Consider the following 22822-nt stretch of genomic DNA (forward strand, 5'->3'; position numbering starts at 1 on the left):
GTCATCCATTGTAAATCCTGCGATGCTGCATCGTGTTGGTTTAGCTTTAAAAATATTGTTTTAATTTATTGTACTCTTAATGTTTTCCGATTTAAAATATGATCATTAGAAAAGAAGATTTATATCTAAGTTTAAAATTTCTGCGTATTGTCACTAAAACGGCAACAACGGTTTTAACCTAAATGTATTTGATCTAATATCTCCATTCCCTTTGTGCCAAGATTAACAAAAACAGTTCCCACATTTCAACCATGTCGTGAGGTTTCCAGTTTGAAATGTGCATGTGTCATCTGCCAACGGGCAATACCTGTGGGAAATTGCTTTCAGGGAAAAGTGGTTAACTCTTTAATTCTGTAATTTTAAAACGGCCTATTCGGAATAGTGTTTCGACAGTAAAACGCGTTTTGTGCAATCCATTAAATTTTCTCAGTGTTAATACAGAAGAACAATATGGATACTATAAATATGACCTAAAACAGAAACATTTGGAAATACTTGCCAAGTTAGGAGGTGATCAGTGACCAAAAGGTCACACATTTGATACATTTACTGTTTCTTCTGCTAAGGTGCAATCAAACCCGGTGATTATTTTCAGTGTTTCCATCTTATTCTCGTAGTGTAGCAGCAAGAGTTGATGGATTTATGGTGTTAGTTTTCTTATACTTTTATTCTAGTTTCTCTGAAGTTTGTATTTGCTGAAATTGCAGCAGATCAAATATCTAGTTTTGAGGCAACTACAGAAATTATAATAATACTCTTTGGTGATTGCATTGGAGTTTCTTATCTAGCTATTATTGGTTGAAATGGATTGTACTTTGGAAATATAACTGCTGAATATCTGACTTTTAACAATGTGATATCTGACCTGTGAAATTATAACTGCAGGGATAATGTGACAGTTGTGTATTACTATATACTGTGCAGTAAATATCGGTTGTCAGTCATTCTCAATAGAAAAACTGTTCACTGCTGCAAACAGCAGCTTGTAATTTTAGGCATCCGCATATGCCAGTGGTATAATTTTGTAATCCTGACATTTCTAGGATGAAAATCTTTGATTGAGCTCTTATTGTCCAATGTTGCATCTGTGCCTGTTTTTCAAATATCTGGTTATAACAATACAGTGCCATGTACAATTTCCCATAAAGACAGGTATTGCAGTTAAAAGTATTGTGATAGTTACTTCACCTACTTTGTGCTCTCATAGGCATTCTCTCCGTCAGATGTAATTTGAGCAAACTATATTTGACATAAGTAGTTTTTAGTGCAGAAGTTCTAGCTTTTTTGGCTGGTTATCATATGATGTAAATTTATACAGAATTATCATTGAATTGTTAAGTAGAATTTGTTCAAGATCAGAATCCTAAGCTTAAGTTTTTTAACTGACTTATGATGCCATCTAATTGTACAAATGTTTTTACACTGGATCTGAGAAACTGGTTGTAGATGATCTGAAATTAAACTATATTGAAAGAAATCAAAAGAATGCTGCAAATTCTTTTCAAAACACCCCATCTTGATATGTAAACAAAATAATTCCTTTTAAAATGTTGTTTTAAAATAAAAGTAAATTGGTTTATTATTGTCATGTGTACCAAATTACACTAATAAACTTGCCTTGTATACATTCCATACAAATTGTTTCACTTCGACAGTACATGGAAATACAGCAGAAGGAAAAATGCAGAATAGGGTATTGCAGAGAAAGTGAGTGTATGTAGACAATAAAGTGCAACGACATAAAAGGTAATTTAAATTGTCTTATAACAGTGTTAAAGAAGCTATCCCCAATTCTGGTGTTATGTGCTTTCATATGTTTGTACTTACTACCTTTGGGAAAGGGGAAGAAGAGAGTGAATATTTGAAGTGGGTGGGGGTCTGTGAGATGTAGACAAAGTCAATAGAGGGATAGCTGGTTTCCATGATGTGCTGAGTTGCCCACAACTCTGGTTTATTGTGGTCATAGAGCAGTTCACAAACTAAGCTGTGATGCCTCTGGATAGAATGCTTTCAGTGTTGCATCAATTTAAAAATTGGTGAGCGTCAAAGGGGACATGTTAAATTTCTTTGGTATCCTGAAAAAGTAGAAGTACTGGTGAGTTTTCTTGGCCCTGATGTCTATGTGGTTGGACGAGGTCAATCTACTGGTGACGTTCACTCCTAGGAACTTGAAGTTCTCAAGCCCCTTAACCTCAGTACCATGATGTAAATATGGATCTCCAAAAACATTTTGCTTTTGGTTGCCATTTTGTAAGCTTTAGTTTTAATCAACTATTTAAAAGTTCCAGGTACATTTATTATCAAAGCATGTACACAGTATACAACCCTGAGATTCTCACAGACAACCACAAAACAGAAAACCATGGAACCTGTTCAAAGAAAACATTAAACACCCAACTCACAAAAAAGCACAAATCATGCAAATAACAAAAAAAATGAGCAAAACACACAATATCAAACTATAGAGTCCTTGAAACAGTCTAGGAATGTTGAGTTTAGTTCAGTTCAATTTAGCACTGTCATTCATTGACCAGGCCAAGAGCCAGTCCACCTCAATCAAAATAGCAATAAAAAAAGAGTAACCAGAAGCAAATAACCTGAATTGCAGAGTCCAATCCACAAACTGCATTGATTAATCCTTGCCCAGGACCAAGACACTGATACATTCCTCTGGCAGTGGCAACCGAGAAGAAGAGAGAGGCCAATCACGCATAGGCAGATACTGCTGAACACCCGCTCGCCTTTCGCCTCGTCGTTGATTTAATTTCAATCTTGCTTGATGCTTTAAACGGCAAGAAATGGAGTCTCCAGGTTTCGTAGTCACCAGGCCACTTACCCCAGTGGACCCCAACCACTGGGCCGCGAGGAAACGATATGATTTGGTGGTGTGAAGCGATATGAGTCAGCTGCCTCGCGGCCTGGTAGCACATGCTTTGCAGCCAGTTACCCCACTCCAAAACTCACTGTATTCCCTTTGGAGACAACAAAGTGCCAGATCACACAATCGGTCCAAAAACACACCTTCAAAATATAAATTACAGGGTCCAATGGCACACAGCTTAGTAGTAGAATGATATTTGAAAGAGGTAAAAGTTGCACTTTCGTAAACTGTTGGAAGGACATTGCCATTAGTCACTTCCGCCATCTTCTAAAAGCAGAATACCACTGCATTCCTGTTAAAATTTCGGCATAGTGTGTTGTGGTTTCACTGGTTATCAGAACATATTTCTTTCAGATAATTAAGGTGTCATTATTAGGTTTATCATGGGTCTTTAGGTGGTTGAATATGTATGTTGATGTAACAGCACCTAATGTAGCACCTCACTCCGAAATTTCTTTTTCCTCCACAATCTTGCTTAAAACCCATCTTTTCTTTTTGGATTGGCATCCATTTATTTCTGATCACCCCTCTGAGGTGGCTTGGGAAGTTTTATACAAATCTAAGGTATATAAGTGATGAGTTGGGCTTGAGATTTTATAATTTTGTTCTGCAGCTCAGTTACATGTGACTGCCGCAAAGTAAATAAAACTAAGCATTGAAGGAAAAGGATCATAAATGTATAGCCTTGTGAAAGATTTTAATGAGAAATGTGCAAGTGACATTATCCTCTGCTCATGATGGCCTGATTAAATTTACATTGACCAAATAGTGCTTCAGTCTTCAGTGTGTTTAAGGAAAATAGTAAACAACAGATTAAAATAGATTCATTTTATAACATGCATTTTTCTAAACTGATGCTTTTAAAATAGAACATTTTTCATGTGAACAGTTGAACAGCAGTGTAAGTCAACCCAAGCTGCATTTGGAAAATTGCATTTGCACGAGCAAGTGCATTTAGAATTGGCAGTGTTTTTTTTTAAGACTAGAGTTAATCCTGGAGCTGGTTTTGTGTTATTCTTATTTTGCATAGTTTGAATTGCAAATGAAGATTTTGTTATTTCTAATATAGAATCAATTTAATTTTTCTTATAATTTTTAGCTTGCTGGGGATTAGTTTTAATCCTGAAGTTTAATAGAGTATGCTTTTGATCACCATGTACTTTATTTTTGGATGGTAACAGAAATTGGTATAAATTTAAAGTTATGATTGGGCTCTGTATGTCCTTTGTACTGAATTTTCTGTTTGGTATCTTTTCAATTGCTATCTAGGACTGAACAAGAAGCTTATTTGCCTTTTGTCATTTTGGGTAGAAACAATGGGTGCCATGGCTTGAGAAAGGGAGTTCTAGTGATGACCTTGTTAATGTATTTTTGGTACAGTTCACTCTTTTTGCTGTCTGCACGACCATTCCCTATATGACTGTTTTGTCCCACCCCGTTCACTTCTCCCCGACACATACTCTTGCAAATGCAGTAGGTTCCACGCTTGATTTTACATCACCTCCTTTACCACCATCCAACAAATGAACCAACCTTCATGGTGGTGAAGGAGGTGATGTAAAATCAAGTGAAAGGCAAAGATTTGTGTGCTCCCAGTGTGGCCTCCTTTACGTCAGCAAGATCTAGTGTAGATTAGGCAAACAATTTACAGAGCGCCTGCACTGTTTACACTGCCATCCCAAGTTCCTAGCTGCATGCCATTTCAATTGCCCATGCCATTATCACACAGACCTGCCCATTCTCAGCCTTCTCCACTGCCAAGGTGAGGCCCAACTCAGACTAGGTGATTGACACCTCATTGTACCTGAGTAGTTTACAACCCAGAAGTATAAATACAGTTGGCGCTCCTTATCCGCGGGTTCCGCATGCGCGGATTCAACCAACTGCGGATCGGGAAAACCTGGAAGTTCTCTCTCCAGCGCTTGTTGTTTGAGCATGTACAGTCTTTTTTCTTGTCATTATTCCCTAAACATCAGTATAACAGCTGTTTACATAGCATTTACATTGTATTAGGTATTATAAGTAATCTAGAGATGATTTCAAGTATACGGGAGGATGTGCATAGGATCGGGAATCGAGAAAAAGACATAAGTTCTCTAAGTCGGAATGGGTACATTTGGTATTATTTAGCGACAGTTAGTCAAATGTTTGTCTTAGTATATAGAATATATTTTACCTTTCTATGCATATAAAACACTTATGAAACATGTATTTCAATAATTAAACCCTTAGTTGCTTAGTAATAATTGTAGCTTTCATTGGGGCAGGGCCTTCACATGCTCCATTATTCTCACTTTATCCTTTAAAATTGTTCCGATCGTTGACCGACTTTAGCCTAATGCTTTTCCAATGACCGATGGCATTTCACTTCTTTCTGATCGCTTTATTATTTCCACTTTATTTTCAATCGTGATCGTTTTCCATCAATGTAACAGAAACACTGTGGGCGGCGGGTCCTGAGCTCTGCCGAGCCCTAAAGTCCACCGCACTGAGACAGGTTAAATTAAGGGACTTGAGCATCCACGTTTTTTGGTAACCGCGGGGGGTCCAGGAACCAATCCCCCTCGGATAAGGAGGGCCGACTGTATTAAATTTTCCAATTTTTGGTAACCTTTAAAGCTCAAAGTAAACTTAGTTTCAAAGTACATGTATATCACCATAGAAAACCCCAAGCTTCATTTTCTTGTGGGCATACTCAATAAATCTAACAATCATAACACAAAGTAGAATCAGTGAAAGACCACACACAAATCGTGGACAATCTGTGCAAAAGACCGCAAACTGCACAGATACAAAAATAAATAATTATTATAATAGATAAATAAGCAATAAATATGGAGAATATGAGATAAAGTGTCCTTGAAAGTGAGTCTGTAGGTTGTGTAAATAGTGCAGTTTTTGGGCCAAGAGGAGCTGAGAAAAGTCATCCCCTTACATTTAAGAGCCTGATGGCTGAGGGGTAACAACTGTAACTCCTGTCTAATTTTCATGGCTTTTATTATGTCCTTTATATGTACACCAATGATGATAAATATGAACCTAATCTTCCGATTGACCTTTGCTCCTCCCATTCTTGTTCCCTTTCCCAATCTCTCTGTCCAGCCCCACCCTCCCCTATGACCTATTCTTATACTCCATGTTCCATCAACTACCCCCCACTGGATCCTCTCTTTTGATACCCTCATCTGGTTCCCTCTGCTTTTTTCCTTCCTAATTGTTCCCATTGTCATCTTCCTTACTTGTCTTGCTGTGCACAATAGCATCCATTTCTCTTATCCAATACTCGTAACTTTAACTCAAAATAATTCTGTGTTTAAAACTGGTATCTTGAATTGTAATGAAGTTCATGTATATGAAAGTTTATGTTGATCACTATTGAACCTTGAAGCTTTAATTACTTGATTTGGATAAGAATATTGTTTCTGGTAATTAACATGAATTTAACGTTCAAATTGCTTTGTAGGTAACAGTGACTGAAAAGTTATTTCATCCATATTTTGGCTTTGTGGGAAATTGCAGCTGTTTGTAATTCAGAGCAACTTTGTAGATCTACTGTCATGCTCGTTGGTAACAGCTAAGCATTTGGATCATTATGGTTTTTGATGTAATTCAGAAGGTTTATGGAAAGTTGTGTATTACATGATTGATGCTAGGGAAAAAGACTCAGTAAAACAGTTGAATGTCACAGGCACATTTGCAATGTATCGCTTTACAGAATTACTAAAGATGTAAGTAATTTTCTTTTCCCTATTGTCAAGACTTTGTCAACAGTTCTTCGGTTGCTGGTTTGCAATAGCACTCAGTCGTACATTTGACACATTTGCAGTGCCAGACCATCTGTACACTTTTCCCTCCAAAACCTTCTTGCTGATTGGTTATTAACTATTAAATAAGTCTCTGTAATTTTCACATAGTCACTTGAGATCGGCATCTTGAATGATTGCTTACATGGATTTGAGCTTGACTTGCAGTGGCTACAAAATCTACATGTTCATTGTCAGTATTAAAGAATTCTACACAGATCTTAAGTTCGATGCAATGGTCAACCTGTTTACAACAAAAGAAACAGCTCAGTACAACTGATTGTTCTTTTTCTCTTCTTTTTATGGCTTAACCTGTAGTAATACAGTACTGGATTCCAGTTACTTGGGTCATTGGTTAATCGGTGAAGCCGCTTATTTGGGACAATTCTTAAAGAATAAAAACTAATTGAGAAAATAGGATTCCCTTTGTTTACTTGGGACACTAATTAATTAAGGCAGGAGACTTACCAAAATTAGCGTCAGACCTGTGCAATTGTGTGGCCATTAGTCACTACACCACGCTTAGAGCGAACAGTTTTTAAATAGCGTCGGTTGCATGTATTGACATTTTTAATAAAAAGGAACAGTGAATTTTGTCACTGATAGTTGGTGAGAAATAGCAGTAAGACAATTCAGAACTCTTGCTCACTGAGGTTTCAAGAATTCAGGCTTGAAGATGCTAGAAATGGCTGAGAATCAAAATGAAACTATTTCACTACTTCACAAGTTAAGAACTAAGAAAATTTAAGGTATTGGCAATCATCTTGAATGTTACAATGATTTGGAGGATGCAGTCATCGAAAGGATTATATGAGGGCAATTGATTATCTACACTGAGGTGTTTGTGCTGATTTTGTTCATTTACAGTCAATCAAAAGAACACAGTAGCATACACTGGATCAATTCCTCCCTCAATATCTTAGGAACTAATACAGTATTATAGTGCTGTAGTACTCTTGGTAGTGTTCTAGTTTGGTCTGTGTTTTATTTAAATACATAATTTGTTACTTAGTTTCTCATTTTTATACCTCTATTTCCATGAAACTTTGGCTAATTGGGGCAGCTATTTAGTACAAAATGTACTGGTCCCAATGTGCCCCAATTAACTGGAATAAACTGTATTTCTTTTCCATTATTTTTTATGTTCCCTGACGGGTGACAAAAGCACAAAGTACATTTTACATCATGTGTTTCAATAAGAGCATGATTTAAAAGTACTCCTCTCTTGATATTTTGGTCTTGTATGTGCTCAACACTGCAATACAAGCAACTGAGTCAGTGTTTCAGGCCGAGACCCTTCATCAGGACTGGATAGGAAGGGGAAAGAAGCCAGAATAGGTGGTGCGAGAAGGGAAGGAGTGCACGCTAGAAGGTGATAGATGAAGCCAAGTGGATAGAGGAGGGGAGATGAAGTGAGAGGCTGGAAGGTGATAGATGGAAAAGGTAAAAGGGCTGAAGAAGAAATCTGATAGGAGAGGCAAGTGGATCATGGGTGAAAGGGAAGAAGGAGTACCAGAGGAAGGTGATAGGCAGGTGAAAAGAAGAGAAAAGGTTAGAGGGGAACCAGAATAGGGAGGGACAAGGGTGAAACATTACTGGAAGTTAAATTGTTGTTCATGCCATCAGGCTGGAGACTACGCAAACAGAATATGAGGTGGTGCTCTTACAAGCAGAGAGTGGCTTCAACATGGCAGTAGAAGAGGCCATTAGCCATGGAATTAAAATGGTTGGCCACAGGGAAATCCTGCTTGATGTGAGAAGGCACTTGACAAAGCAGTCCCCCATTCTACATTGGCGCTAACCAATTTAGAGGAGGCTGCATCGGGAGCACCAAACAGAGTAGATGACCCCAATAGACTTCCAAGTAAAGTGTTGCCTTACCTGGAAGGACTGTTTGGGGCTCTGAATGGAGGTGAGGTAGGAAGTCAATGGGTAGGTGTAGCAGGCTTCAGCCACTTACAGGTATAAGTGCCAAGAGGGAGATTAGTAGGGAGGGTCGAGTGGTCAAAGGAATCAGAGAGAGCGCGATCCTTGCGGAAAGCAGAGAATGGGTAGGAGGTAAAGATATTTGGTGGTAGGGTCTCATTGCAGATGGTGGAAGTGTGGAAAACGATGCACTGGATGCGGAGGCTCACGGATGATTGGTAAGGGTGAGGAGCTCTACCCCTGTTAAAGTAGTGGAAGCAGGGTACGGGTGAATGTCCAGGAAATAGAGGAGATGCAAGTGAGGGCAGACTCATTAAACTAGTTTATTAAGTTAGCAATTAAAGAAGCTTGCACACTTTCTATTGTACATCTTTTGTTTTGGCTTCATGAAATTGAGCAATTTGATTTTATTTCTTGTTAATTACCTGGCTCTGGAAAGCTAGCTATTTGCTGCTCCTTAATAAGTGAAATAAATTTTCCTAACTGGTTAATAAATGAAATTGTTTTGATTGAATTAGAATAGCACCCTTTAGTTATTTATCATTTACCTGATTGAAGAGTCCAGCTTTTTGGATATTTGCACTGTACTTGAGTTCAGACAAAACTGATTTTTGACTGCTTGTAAAAAATATGCACTAAATTTGCATTTCTGGGAATATAATAAATGGATGTAACTGAAGTAATATAGAGATTTTTTTTCATTTATCTTAGAGTGAAGTGAATATTTTATAGTGATAGTGGATAGCCTTTTAAGTTTTCAATTTCAGTTAGTCCATCAGCATAGGCTCTGGAAAACTAAGGGTTAATCCCTTTTTAATTAAAAACTTTGGTATTGTGAAGTACTGTAGACATCATACATTTAGTGTCAGCTTAAAAAAATCTAGCCATTGTCTCACTGGTGATTTTTCCTGCACTATTAATTCTGTTTTCCAGACTTTATTGGCTAGTACACTCTTGTAGATTTAAAAAAAATATATATATACTGTAATATGTCTATAAACTACTTCCTTTATAGTTTTGAGGTTAAAAACAAACAATACCGTGATTTGGAATTTTCCGTTACTTGTACGCTTTAACCAGACAGACTGGGTTTATCAATATATCTTTTGTTTTCACTGAAGTGTCTTTTAATTCTTTTTGGGGAAGTCATGATTTGACTATAGAAGGATCGCCCTGAAATAGCAAACGTGCACATCTATTTAACAAATAAAGACCTCTAACTGCATCAGCTCGGAAATATTTATATTTATGCCCAATGCTATACCCTTGTCAGGCTAAATATGTATTAAAGAGATTTGACTAAGGATTTAATTAACAAAGAAATAAAGCTGTACCCTACAATGATGTTTTATATTTCAGATTGGTTTATTTATGTCTGCGTTTAATTAAAATTGAAAGGTATGGGGGAAAAGGATTGAGATGTTGTTAGACAGATGGAGAGGTATGTTTAAACTTGACATTAAACAGTCACTGATAGGAAGGGGGACCAATGGTTCGGACTGTTTCCAATTTATAGACTGCCCTGAAGACTGAATAACCTAGGCTGAGTGGAGGCCAGATGTCTCACTGAAGAAAATCAAAGGAAGAGTTATTACTGGCCAGCTGTTGCCAAGCACATTATAAATTCAAAGCTGCTTGTGTATGTTGGTGAAGTAAAAGTACAGTAAATCGAACATCTGCCATTGAGTCCTCGATTTCTTTTCCACTAAAAACGCTTTTTTTTCAGCCTAGCACTATTTAGGACATGTTATATAATTTGAACCCCTATCCATGTATTACTTGTGAGGCATTTTATGGTCTAAAACATAAAAGTTCAGAGTTATTACTTAATATTTATGAAAGTTTTTGAGAAGAAAACATGATTTGCTTCATAAAAGTTGGTAATAACTAAATGGCAGGTCATTTGTTGGCAGATATTTTGGTGCTTAAGTGAAGGTACAAAAAGTTCATAAGCTTATTAGTTCCTTAATCTTTTACAAAATAAACCTTTTTAATATTCATCATGACATATTTAAAGAATTTTTGAGACCAAGTTTGATTCTCAGTTTGAAAATAAGGTTTATTGTACGGTGGTTACATTGATTGTGAAACACAAATAGTGTATGTATTTTCATTTCTTCCTGACCTTTTGAACTCAAAGGAAGTAATAAGCAGGCATAAGTTATTGTTTAAAATGTGTCCATTAAGATTGTTGTTGAATGCTATTTGGTTTACTAATTTCCATTAGACTTAATGACAATAAAATTGATATGGTTACGGGTGTCAGTTCTCTTGTTCAAAGGTCCAGATTAACATCAGATAAATGTATACAATATACATCCTGAAATGCTTTTTCTTTGCAAACATCCATGAAAACAGAGAAGTGCCCCAAAGAGTGAACAACAGTTAAACATGAGAACCCCAAAGTCCCCCTCCTGTGCGTAAATGGCGGCAAGCAATGATTCCCCTCCCCCACCTGCAAAAAAAGGCATTGGTACTGTCATCAAGCCCAAGTGTGTGCTAAGCAATAGCAAAGACACAGAACAAAGTTACCCCAAAGCCTTCGCATTTCATCTGACATTGACGAACCACAGGTTCTCTCCTTCGCTGGCAAGGGAGAGGGAGGTGTCCCCCATTTTCACAGCGAGCAGGAGGCATAACAACAACCCACCGGTTGATGATGTTAAAAGTCCGCTTTTTTTCGAGCTCTTGTGTCCGAAGATCGCAACAACCTTGGGTCTTCAGGCTCGTGGTGATAGATTTTCCGGCCTCCCAACAACACACGAGTCTCCTGCCGTGACACCGACCCTTGATCATCCCATCCCCAGAGCCTCGAGATCTTAGGCTTCCAAACACAAGCGAGACTCTCAGGCAAACCCTGGGCACGTCAAATAATGGCCTGTCGTGGAACCCCAAGAACTGGTCCCATTCCTGCAAAGAACGTCGAATAACGGCCTGCGTGTAACTCCAGGTCAGGGTCTTCAAGAGAATCCTGAAAGAGTAAAATAAAGATATTAACAGTGGAAATAGAGCTGTTTCTGAAGATGCAAGCAAATGAGTCGCCATTAGGCACCATTAACCCTCCAAAGCTCTTGTGCTATAATGTGGGTTTAGCCTCCATCATCGTCTATGACATTTCAGTTTTGCTAAGTGGGATTGATTAAGAACAGATTTAGCATTTCAGAACTGGGGAATCAGGGAACCTATTAAAAGATTTGTATGCTGCTTTAATGATGTGGTCTTTCCATGAGTGCAGAAGAACGTATTCAGGGCAACTCTTCATTTATTAACAACTAACAATTACCTGGTAATTTTGCAAAATATGCTGCTTTTTGCTAAGGGATCAGATGATTTTTCCAGTTTATAAGTGATGATCAGCAATGAAATAATATAGCAGGAGACAGTGAATTACAGCACTGTTTGCAGAATCTCAGATGGCAATGAAGAGGCATGTGGGAGTGAGATAGATCAGCTGGTTGAGTGATGTTGCAGCAATACACTCAATGTCAGCAAGACCAAAGAATTGATTTTGAAATACGCACCAGTCTTTGTTGATGGGTCAGCAGTGGAAAGAGTGAACAGCTTTAAGTTCCTGGGCATCAGCATCTCAGAGAATTTACCCAGTACCTGACACAAAGAGGGGAAAAATAGGCATATCACCATCTATACATCATTAGGAGTTTGAGGAGATTTGGTATGTCACCAAAGATTGTAGCAATTTTAAACAGATGTACAGTGGAAAGCATTCTGACTATTTACATCAGTAAATGGTCAGGCTTCAAGGTTGGGAACCCCTGCACAGAGGGTTAGGGACTCAGCCAGCTCCCTCACCATCAAGGACATCTTAAAGTCCTCACCATTTGGGACTTGTCCTCTTCACATTACTGTAATCAGGGGGCAGGTGCCAGAACCTGAAATCCAAGAACATTGCCTCACAATTCATGAACATTTATTTATTTTTGTGGCATCGTGATTTTTATGTCTTGTACTGTACTGCTGCCATGAAACAACAAATTTCGACAGTTCAGTGATAATAAACATGATTTTGGATTCTGACATAGTTACTAGTTATGCATCTTTGCATAGCTAGGATTAAGCTATTTTCTGGAAATTCCAGCTACAATATGAAAAAACTGCTCCAGACAGGCTGTACTTACAGTCAGAGTAAAAGATAAGGGGATATACTCAAAGCCTCTTTTGTGGGGAGACGCAACTTAAGTAGCAAAGTAGAAAACTGGTGGGAATCTCAGGTTCGTAATGAAAACATCAATGATGAAACATCCAGCAGGTCAGGCAACAGGTTCAGGGCCACTTAGAGTGGAGAAGTGGCTTTTTAGGATGGCATTCAGAATCTTATAAGCATACACAATACCTGATGTGAACAGGGGAAGGGCCTTGCAGTCTCTCCATCCATCTATCCTGTCAGCATCACCTGCATCATCACATTAGTCACCTCAGAGCCCACTACATTAGAATGAATTGCTTAAGAAAAAGAAGAACATTCGCTGTGAAAATTTCTACACCAGGTTGGCCTGCCTTTGTAGTCATCTTGGTACCAATGATGATACCTGAACCAGCACAAACCTAGGGAAGTTTCTCACCAATTAAGGTAAAGCTTAATAAATATTTAGTTAAATTACAATAAATATGATTGAACTTATGACTAGAAGCTTCAAGGTTTAAAATTTTGTTTTAACTTCGGCTAAAATTTGAGCGTTAACTTTGAATTAAGATTGACACATGAAATAAATTCCTTTGCCAGTTATTACATTACTGTGTAGAAAAAAAGATTAATGTGCTACTTTTGAGGGGAAAAAAATGGACGGTAAGCAAAAATGGCCAGTTCTCTTACAAATAGAAAGAAAGCAGAACCTATGGTCTGTGTTGTGCCCAGACAGAAGATGAGATGTTTGCATTAGGATCATTGTAACAGTACAGTAGGCTTCCAACAGAAAGGCATTGGGATCTAACAGTAGGAGTGGGATTTTTAATTAAAGTGGCAGGCTGTTATTGTGGGCTGAATGCAGGTATTCAGCAAAGTAATCATCTGATCTGTGTTTAGTTTTTCCAGTATAAAAGAAACCACATTGTGAACATCAAATGCAGTACATTGGTGCAAATAAATTACTTTCACCTGAACATCAGCAGTACATTCCATAGATGATGAAGCTTAATCTGATTTAATTTAACTGTCATATTATTTTACCCTGTCAGTGAAATTTCCTTTGTTTCAACCATTCACCCTCTCTCCAAGTTCTCCCCAATGTAGCCTCTAACTTCTTTTACTTTCTAGGTTCTGATCTGATGAAAAGTGCCAGACCTGAAACCTTAACAGATTTTCTTTCCACAAACACCACCTGACCTGCTGAGCCTTTCTAGAATTTTCTACTTTTATTTCAGGAATCGTTATTGTCTGGTAAACCATGATTTTCGATCTAGGTTTGAGGTCCTGATCTTCAGACACCTGATTCCTCTGGGATGCAAGTGTAAGGATTAAATAGTCTCACAAATAATATGAAAAAACTATGTGAGCACCTGGATATTTATCATGGAGCCAAGACCATTTATGCAATAGATTATGGTGAAATTTATTAAGTAACAAAGTTGAGTAATCTTCAGACCCTTTCCCATTATATAAAGTGCTGTTGTTGATTTTATTGATGTGAATTTCCTTTTATCTATTTCAGAGCAGTGACCTCAGTTGAATAAGCATCAGTTTTGGAATGCATTGTTATTTATAGCTTGTAAACTTTACTTAAAAACTGAATACTACAACTTGATATTTCCCTGCAAATGTAGTTGTAATGTCAGTATGTTAGGGCGATCTAGAGCTTCCTATGGGGTGAGATCAAGATATCTGCCTTAGTATATAAAAATAGAAAAAGTGACTGTTTCTTCATGGAAATCTGAATAGTTCAAGTTATTCGATTTTTGCCAAGAAAGAACTGAAGGAACTTTGTGGTGTGAGGCTGTGAGTGGAAGGGCTGAGTGGGAGGACATTTCCTCAACTGAGTATCCGAAAGGACGGGTGAGATGAAAGTAATCAGACAATTTTTCAGTTAAAAAAATCCTAAAAGATATTATCTGATAATATCAATACCAGATAATATCATTAGACATTGAAAGGACATTGAACATTTAAATAGTTTTGGCGATGAATAGTACATCAGTAGTGTACTGATTTAAATAACTGATGGTCTTTCCATAGGGGAATTGTAGATGCATCACAGCTTGGTATGGCAATTGCTCTGCTGAAGTCTGCATAAATTTGCAGAGTTGTGGATACAGCTCAGTTCATCACAAAAATCAGCCTCCCTTCCATTGACTGCCTATACTTCCTGTGTTGCCTTTGAATAGGAGCCAACATCATCAAAGACCCCTCTTAATCTGGTAATTTTCTCCATCCCTTCCATTAGGTGGAAGATATATAAGCTTGAAAACACACCAACAGGTTCAAGGGCACTTTTTATCCATCTCTTGAATAAAACTCTTGTACAATAAAGATGAACTCATGATCTCTCAATCTACTTCATTGAACCCCTTGCATCTTATTTGTCTGTGTACTGCATTGTCTCTGTAACTACAACACTATATTTTACATTCTGTTATTGCTTTTTCTTTGGTACTACTTCAATGTACTTAAATGAAATTCACTTGAAATGGATGGCGTTCAAAACTTGCTTTTCACTATATCTTGGTACACATGAAAATAATAAACCCATTACCGATTGGGCTATAATTTTCTATATTTTCAGTTTTACTCTTCTAGCGGTATGAGTATTGATGGAGTGAAAGAACTCTGTTTTCCTATGGCTGGAGAATCAAGACAGCTGCATTTACAACTACTTTCACAAGCAGATTATTCCATTTGCTGACTATTTTCTGGATGAAAATATTGCTCCTACGGTTCCTCTAAAATCTCTCCCCCTCTCATCTTCAACCCATGACCTCGAGTTCTCGATTCCCCAACAGCGGGAAAAATGCTATGCACATTAACCCTATTGAGCACCTCACTATAAGATCACCTTTCTCCCACAGTCCAAGAAAATAATCACAGCCTGCTCAACCTCTCTCCATAACTCAGTCTTTCAAGTCCCAGGAACATCCTAGTTAATCTCCACTGCACTCTTTCCAGTTTAATGACATCTTTCCAAATCTGAACAGAATATTCCAAATACACCCTTACAATCAGAATCATGTTTAATATCACTGGCATATGTTGTGAAATGTGTTGTTTTTGCGGCAGCAGTACAATGCAAAACATAATAACTCTGAATTTCGGTGTGTGTGTATGTATGTGTGTGTGTGTATACACACACACACGCAAAGCTGGTCTTGAATCATTGAGTGTGTGCGTGTATACATACACACACGCAAAGCTGTTCTTGAATCATTGAGTGTGTGCCTTCAGGCTCCTGTACCTCCTTTCTGGTGGTAGCAATGACAAGAGGGCACGCCCTAGGTGATGGAGTCCTTAATAATAGATGCAACTGCAGCACAACATCCTAACTTATGCACTCAGTTTCCTGACTGATGAAGCCCAACGTGTCAAAAGCCTTCTTCAGCATCTTGTCTACCTGCGGTGCTGCTTTCAGGGAACTGTGTACGTACTGGATCTCTCTCTGTTCTACAGCACTTCCCCCCCCCCCCCCCCCACATCTTTGACTGAATGCCCTACCCTAATTTGTCCTTCCAAATTGCAACATCTCACACGCATCCATTTGTCATTTCTTGGCCCACTTACTCAGCTGATCAAGATCCCTCTGTATATCCTGATGACTAACTTCATTGCCACCCAAGATGGTAATAGGGAAATACAGGGAGATGTTAATAGGCATATAAGAGTGAATAGGTTACAGCAAAATAGATGGGCGAATGGGATTGATGGGAACACTCTGAAACTCAGTGGCCTGAATGGTGGCTTCTTCCATTGTGAGAAAATATGAAATTCAAAATGTGGTCACAAATTCTTTTAAGTACAGGTTGAACAGGCCAATGGGACAAAATTTTCCACCAGCACCAGGTAATGGACAACTGCTAACCTACGGCACTATCCATACCCAGCCTACACCCCAGAGATGAAGCTATGCACAATGGCAGTGCATTGTACAGAATGCAGGGGATCAAAGTATTTAGAAGAATTCATAGTTAACTTACATTTTTTTTGGTACTGTACTTAAAAGAATTTGTGACTATGTTCTTAAAGTTAAGTGTAGAGTTGAGGCATTCAGAAAGGTTTGATGTTTTTGACAGCTCACTATGTCAGCATATGTAGCTTAGCTGACTGCCAATTTGTTCAGCGGTTTCTCTAAAATCTTTACTTAAGTACTTTGATTTCCCACATTCTGTACAAAGAGATTTGCATGCACAATGCACTACCATTATGGATAGCCCAGCTATCACTGAGGTGTAGGCTGGGTATGGATAGTGCAGTAGTTTAGAAGTTGTCCATTAACTGGTTCTGATGGGAAATTTTGTCCCATTGCTCTGTTCAACCTGCCAATTCATATTTTAAATCTATATTCCTCAGAGTGGGTGGATACAAAACTTTATTGGCCCCTTGGTTCTGCAAAGTAGGTCAGATCCATTGATGTCAGAATTCTTTGTCGTTCCTGATTTTCATGTTGTCATGTGAAGATGCAAAAGAAGAGAAAATGCTGAACTGGCAAATGGACTGCAGTAGAAAATTAAGCACGATTTGGTCTATTATCTACTCATAATTGTCATCTAAACAGTGGGATGCTAGACCATTTCAGAAGATATTAAAGAGTCAATCATATTGTGGGTCTAAAGCAACCCAGTTCTGAAGGATACAAATGAACAATGGGTTTTATGACACTGATTTCCTATTCATCATGCTATTTTAATTTAATTACTTAAAGCCATGATCCACAGCTGCCAAGACTCCAGGGCCTTGGTGCAGTAGTTTCATTATGTAACCATTATGCTACTTTTGGAGATCAGGTGAGGTAACATGATGACTCCTAGAATGTTATGTATGAACAGGTGAATTGAGAATGTCTTGTTAATGATTTTAGGACTGAATATTACCATTATGGTTGATAGTCCTTGCCATCTCAATCACAACATTCTGTAAATCGACTCCATGTGGGATTTTCAAAACAATCAGAGATGCCATGAAGACACTTGGTATAAAGCCAAAGTGCATTTCTTGATATGGTGATAGAAGCAAACTTAGTATTTTTCAGGACAAAGTTGGTTGAAAATGGGAATCAGAATTAATGAGTAGTTCAACCAAAGAATTGACTCAGGTGAAATCTGTCAAATGGCCTTCTATGCTTTATGATTCCATGATCTTGTGATAGGAGTTAGACTCTATTTGTGTTAAAGGAGTGATTTGGAACTACTGCTTTCCTTTCTGGACAATTAGGGCCAGTTAATGTGCAACACAACTTATTTGTTATCTTATGATGTAGTTAGCCTCATGAATGCTTCAGGAAAAACCTTGAATGCTTAAACACTAATTGTTACACCTTTTCTTTAAAGACCGATGAAAACTCTAAATCATGGATCAAGGAGGGGGAGGACTTGAGCTGCATTCACAGGAGTCAAAAGTCTCTCATGCAATGATAATGCAGGATTTTGGTAAGTAGTTTATTTGTTTAAAAATAAATATATGAAACTCAAGCTGCTACTTTTTTAATAGAATAATTAAATACATAGATCACCAAAACATTTAAGAGATTTAATAGGGAGTTTTAAAGCAACAGTATTTGGCTCTGCTGTACCAATTTGATCCAAGCTTACCTCGATATAAGAGTCTAAGCAGGTAACTAGACAGATTTATCACAGGAAATTAATATAAATGGGATGATGTGTGCTAGGACTAGGAAAAGTGGTGAGGTATGATATGTTGAGTTTAACTACAGCGGACTCAAATATATCAGGTATATGATTCACTTGTTAAGTTGAGAGATTCAATGCGATCCTGGGTAGAAAAGTACATGTAATGAACATAAATATTTAAATTTTATTGAAGTAAGTAGCTTTTCTATGTTTCCCATAAGTTGTGTGTTTTGCATATCTGAGAGCTAATAACATTGGCCAAGTCTGTTTTGCTGTTTTGTTGTGACCATATTGTAGTATATTGTAGTATATTCCAATTGTAATTAGTAAAATGTTCACTGAAGTTGTCCCTAACTGATCTGTTTGTGTTGCAGTGTCTGGAATGGCTGGTACAGCCCACATTGATGGAGATCATATTGTTGTATCTGTGCCTGATGCAGTACTGGTCTCGGATGTCGCTGGGGAAGAAGTTACCATAGAACATGGTCTCACAACTAATATTCATGAAGTTGTACAGGGCCCGGATATTATAGCTGAAAGTGATGATGTGACAGATGGTGTGATGGTTTCAGACTCTGTCTTAGAAGCTAATGTTACACTTGAAGAAGACTTGAATGCCAATTCAGTTCCTGACCATGTTCTGGCTTCAGATCTTATAACAGAAACTGTTGGTGTTCCAGATCAAGTATTAGTATCAGACCTTGTATCAGTGCAGGATGAGGAGCAATTTGAACACGTGGTCCAAGATTCTGTAACGGATGTTCTTTCTCCTGCAATGGTCTCGGAGGAAGTTATGGAAGTAGATTCTGTGTCACAGACTGTAATTCAAAACCAAGATTTAGTAGTTCAAAACGAAGAGGCTATTCCTGGCTCAACCATGACTATTGAAGCCCAGATAGATGGAAAAGATGCATCTGAGGATTTCTTAATGATATCTTGTAAGTGGAAATTAATATGCCTTTCATGTTTAGCATTTTTGGGAAACAAAGTAATTATTAGAATAATTGTCACAGAGTTACACTAGTGAAGATATGCAGCAAATGTCCACAAATGATCAATATACAAATAATTTACTCACACACAGTAAAGAAATTTAAGAAATTGTGAAAATACCATTAATACAATGGTAAGTTGTATCCTTGTTATAAGACAGAGGAACAGAATTGGGCCATTCAGTCCATTGAGTGTTCTCCACCATTCCATCGTGGCTGATTAATTATCCCTCTTAAACCCATTCTTCCTATGACCTTTAACACTTTTCCAATTAAGAACCAATCAACCATTCCAAGTCAGGGACATTTTATTCAAGTTTTACGGTTTTGGTATTTTGCCAACACTGCCATATTGTAGAAAATTACTGAATTTGTAGTCCATCCGCTAGACTTAGAAATGTTGAAAGCTGGAAAAGATCATTACTCTCCATCTCAGTCTCTGTCATACTCTGTCAAATTTCTCCAAGTTTGTCCATTTATCCATTTAGGCACCAGTATTTATCTAGGCTGTCTGTACAATATCTTTACTGCCTTCTGCTGAAAGCCATTAAATCTAAATTATCTTTTTATCCTCCAAGTTTAAAGTTTCCAGGCCCTTGAATCTGATTTGCTTCACAAAAACATTTGAATATGCATTTTGCCATTTTGTATGAATGTGTAGAATAAGTGTTCTAACATTTACAACATACTATGCATCACAAATATTAAGTCCTTCTACATGTAATTACACAAAAATGCATGTTATTTTGTGCCTATCAGTACATGCAAGACCCTGTAGATAATTTACTCAAATAGCACGATTTTGTATATGTGGAAATGTAGAATTACTGCCTGGCATGTAAATTGCATTGTACCACACAATATAGTTTCTAGTTCATGTGACTGGCTAACGCAAGAACGCAAGAACATAAGAAATACAAGCAGGATTAGACCATCTTTCTTGTCGATGCACGTTATTTCAGAAAGTTGAACTAGTTTTCTGTCCAATAATTTACATTGTATACATTTTTACTTTCTGCATCCAATCCTCAGTTCTTTCCTCATAGTTTCAGCATGTTCATTTAAATCTAATAGTCTTTTTTTTTAAATAGATTGGACAGAATTATACAAACTACATTTACTGTGTACAGGTTCTCAACCAATGCTCTACGTACTTGAAATCACACCCTGAAAATTGTGCTGTATTTTGACAGTCTTGTTTCTATCTCTATCAATCATTAAGATAGAACATAAATAGTGATGAACTATTCACCTGTAGGGCATCTCACTAATTATTTGCAACCATGTTGATGCAGCTTCTATTGCTGTTTATTTCAGCCAATTTTTAATACTACTGCTTTATCTGATTAGTCCATAAAAATTTAATGCCCCCTTTTTTTAAAAACTCCTGAAAAATGTTTTCAAGGTTGAGCTTAAGTCACAGAAAAGGTGATACATGTTGTGCCTTGCATGAGTATTAGGTATTGCAAATAAGGTACATCTTTGAAAGGTGCACTTTCTTTCTCTCCATGCATCTTTTCATATCTATATTTCTTTCACCTATCCATTTCTCTGTCTTGTTCTCTTGACATATTTCAGCAGTTGTTTACAAATCACTAAAACTGTGCCCAGTCACATCATTATAAGCATAAATTGCTTCTGTGATGCATTATAGAACTTAAGGGCTTAGAGTCATAGAGCCTATGCACAGAAACAGGACCTTTGACCCAATAAATCTGTGCTGAACTATTATCCTGTATGGTCCCATTGACCTGCAACTGAACTTAGCCCTCCATATCTCTTTCATCCATGTACTTGTCCAAATTATTGTTAAATGCTGAAATCAAACTTGTATCGATCACTTCCACTGGCAGCTCGTTCCACACCCTCACCATCCTGAGTGAAGAAGATACCCTTATGTTCCCCATAAATATTTCACCTTTTACCCTTGTTCTATGACTTCTAGTTCTAGTCTCACTAAATCTTGGTGGAAAAAGCCTGCTTGCATTTATCCTATCTATACCCCTCATAATTTTGTATACCTCTGTCAAACATCCTCTCGTTCTCCTATGCTCCAGAGTATACCTATTCCATCTTTCCCTACAGCTCAGGTACTTGAGTACCAGCAATATCCTTGTAAAATATTCCTCTGATTTCTTTCCTGTAGGTAGGTGACCAGATCTGCACTCCAAATTAGCTTCACCAACATCTCATGCAACTTCAACGTAACATCCTAACTCTTGTACTCAGTACTTAGATTTATGAAAGCCAATGTGCTAAAAACTCTCATTATAATCTGTGATGTTACTTTCAAGGAATTCTAGATTCCTCTGTTCTGCCACCTCTTCAGTGCCCACTTTTCAATGTGTAAATCGTAGCTTGGTTTGTTCTCCCAAAGTGAAACACTTTGCCTTTGTTAGTATTAAATTCTGTGTCATTTTCCAGCCCATTTTTCCAGCTAGTCCAGATCTCACTACAAGCTTTGATAGCCTTTTTCACTGTCCACTTTGCTCCTGATCGTGATGTCATCTGCAGACTTGATGATCTAGTTTACCACATTGTCATTTATATCAATTATCTGGATGATAAACAAGACCCAGCACACCAGTAGTCACAGGCCTCAAGTCAGAGAGGCAACCATCTACTATTAATCTTTGACTTCTGATAAACCAGTATTGAATCCAGTTGTTACCTCATCCTGAATGCCAAGCTACTGAACCTCTTGACCAGCCTCCTATGTGGGACCTTGTCAAAGGCCCTGCTAAAGTCCATGTAGACAACATCCAGTCCCTTGCCTTCATCAAGGTTCCAGATAACTTCCTCGAAAAATTGTATAAGACTGGTTCGACACAAGCTAACCTGCACAAAGCCACTTTGATCATCTGACATCTACTATCTGATCAACTGACCGATATCGACAGTCAGAGTACCAACCTGCTTAAAGTGGGCTTCAATTATTCTGGTGCTAAGAGGAACGTGGTAACCTGACTCGATGACGGTCATCCAGTAGCACTGGAAGTGCTGAAGTGCTTCAAGAGGTCAGTGATGAAACATATCAACCTCTGCCTGAGAAGTGACTTGGATCTGCTGCAATTTGCAAACAGGCAACATATCTACAGCAGATGCCATTTCTTTGGCTCTTCACTCAAGTCTGGAGCATCTGGACAGCAAAGGTGCATACAACAGGATGCTCTGTATCGAATACAGCTCATCATTCAACACTATCATCCCTTCAAACTAATCAATACGCTTCAAGACCTTGGCCTTAATACCTCCATGTCCAATTGGATCCTCGATTTCCTCACTTGCAGATGCCAGTCAATTTGTTTGACCAAACAGCTCCACGATCTCCATTAGCACAGATGCACTTAAGGCTGTATGCTTAGCCCCCTGCTCTACTCACCTTATACTTATGAATGTGAGGTTGAGCATACCCCCAATGCCATATCTAATTT

The 22822-nt window shown here is 37.9% G+C and overlaps 1 protein-coding gene across 2 annotated transcripts in view; it reads left to right on the plus strand.

Annotated features, from left to right (window-relative positions):
* znf711 (zinc finger protein 711) overlaps positions 1-22822 on the plus strand; it is a 53135-nt gene that overhangs the window by 642 nt on the left and 29671 nt on the right. For both annotated transcript variants that reach the window (XM_059977282.1, XM_059977283.1), the window contains exons 2-3: positions 18097-18195; positions 18771-19334. In XM_059977282.1, the coding sequence (XP_059833265.1) occupies positions 18117-18195; positions 18771-19334 (643 nt within the window). In that variant the 5' untranslated portion in view covers positions 18097-18116. The remainder of the gene's footprint in view (positions 1-18096; positions 18196-18770; positions 19335-22822) is intronic.

This window comes from Hypanus sabinus, chromosome 8 (assembly GCF_030144855.1).
Source record: "Hypanus sabinus isolate sHypSab1 chromosome 8, sHypSab1.hap1, whole genome shotgun sequence".
Taxonomy (NCBI): Eukaryota; Metazoa; Chordata; class Chondrichthyes; order Myliobatiformes; family Dasyatidae; genus Hypanus; species Hypanus sabinus.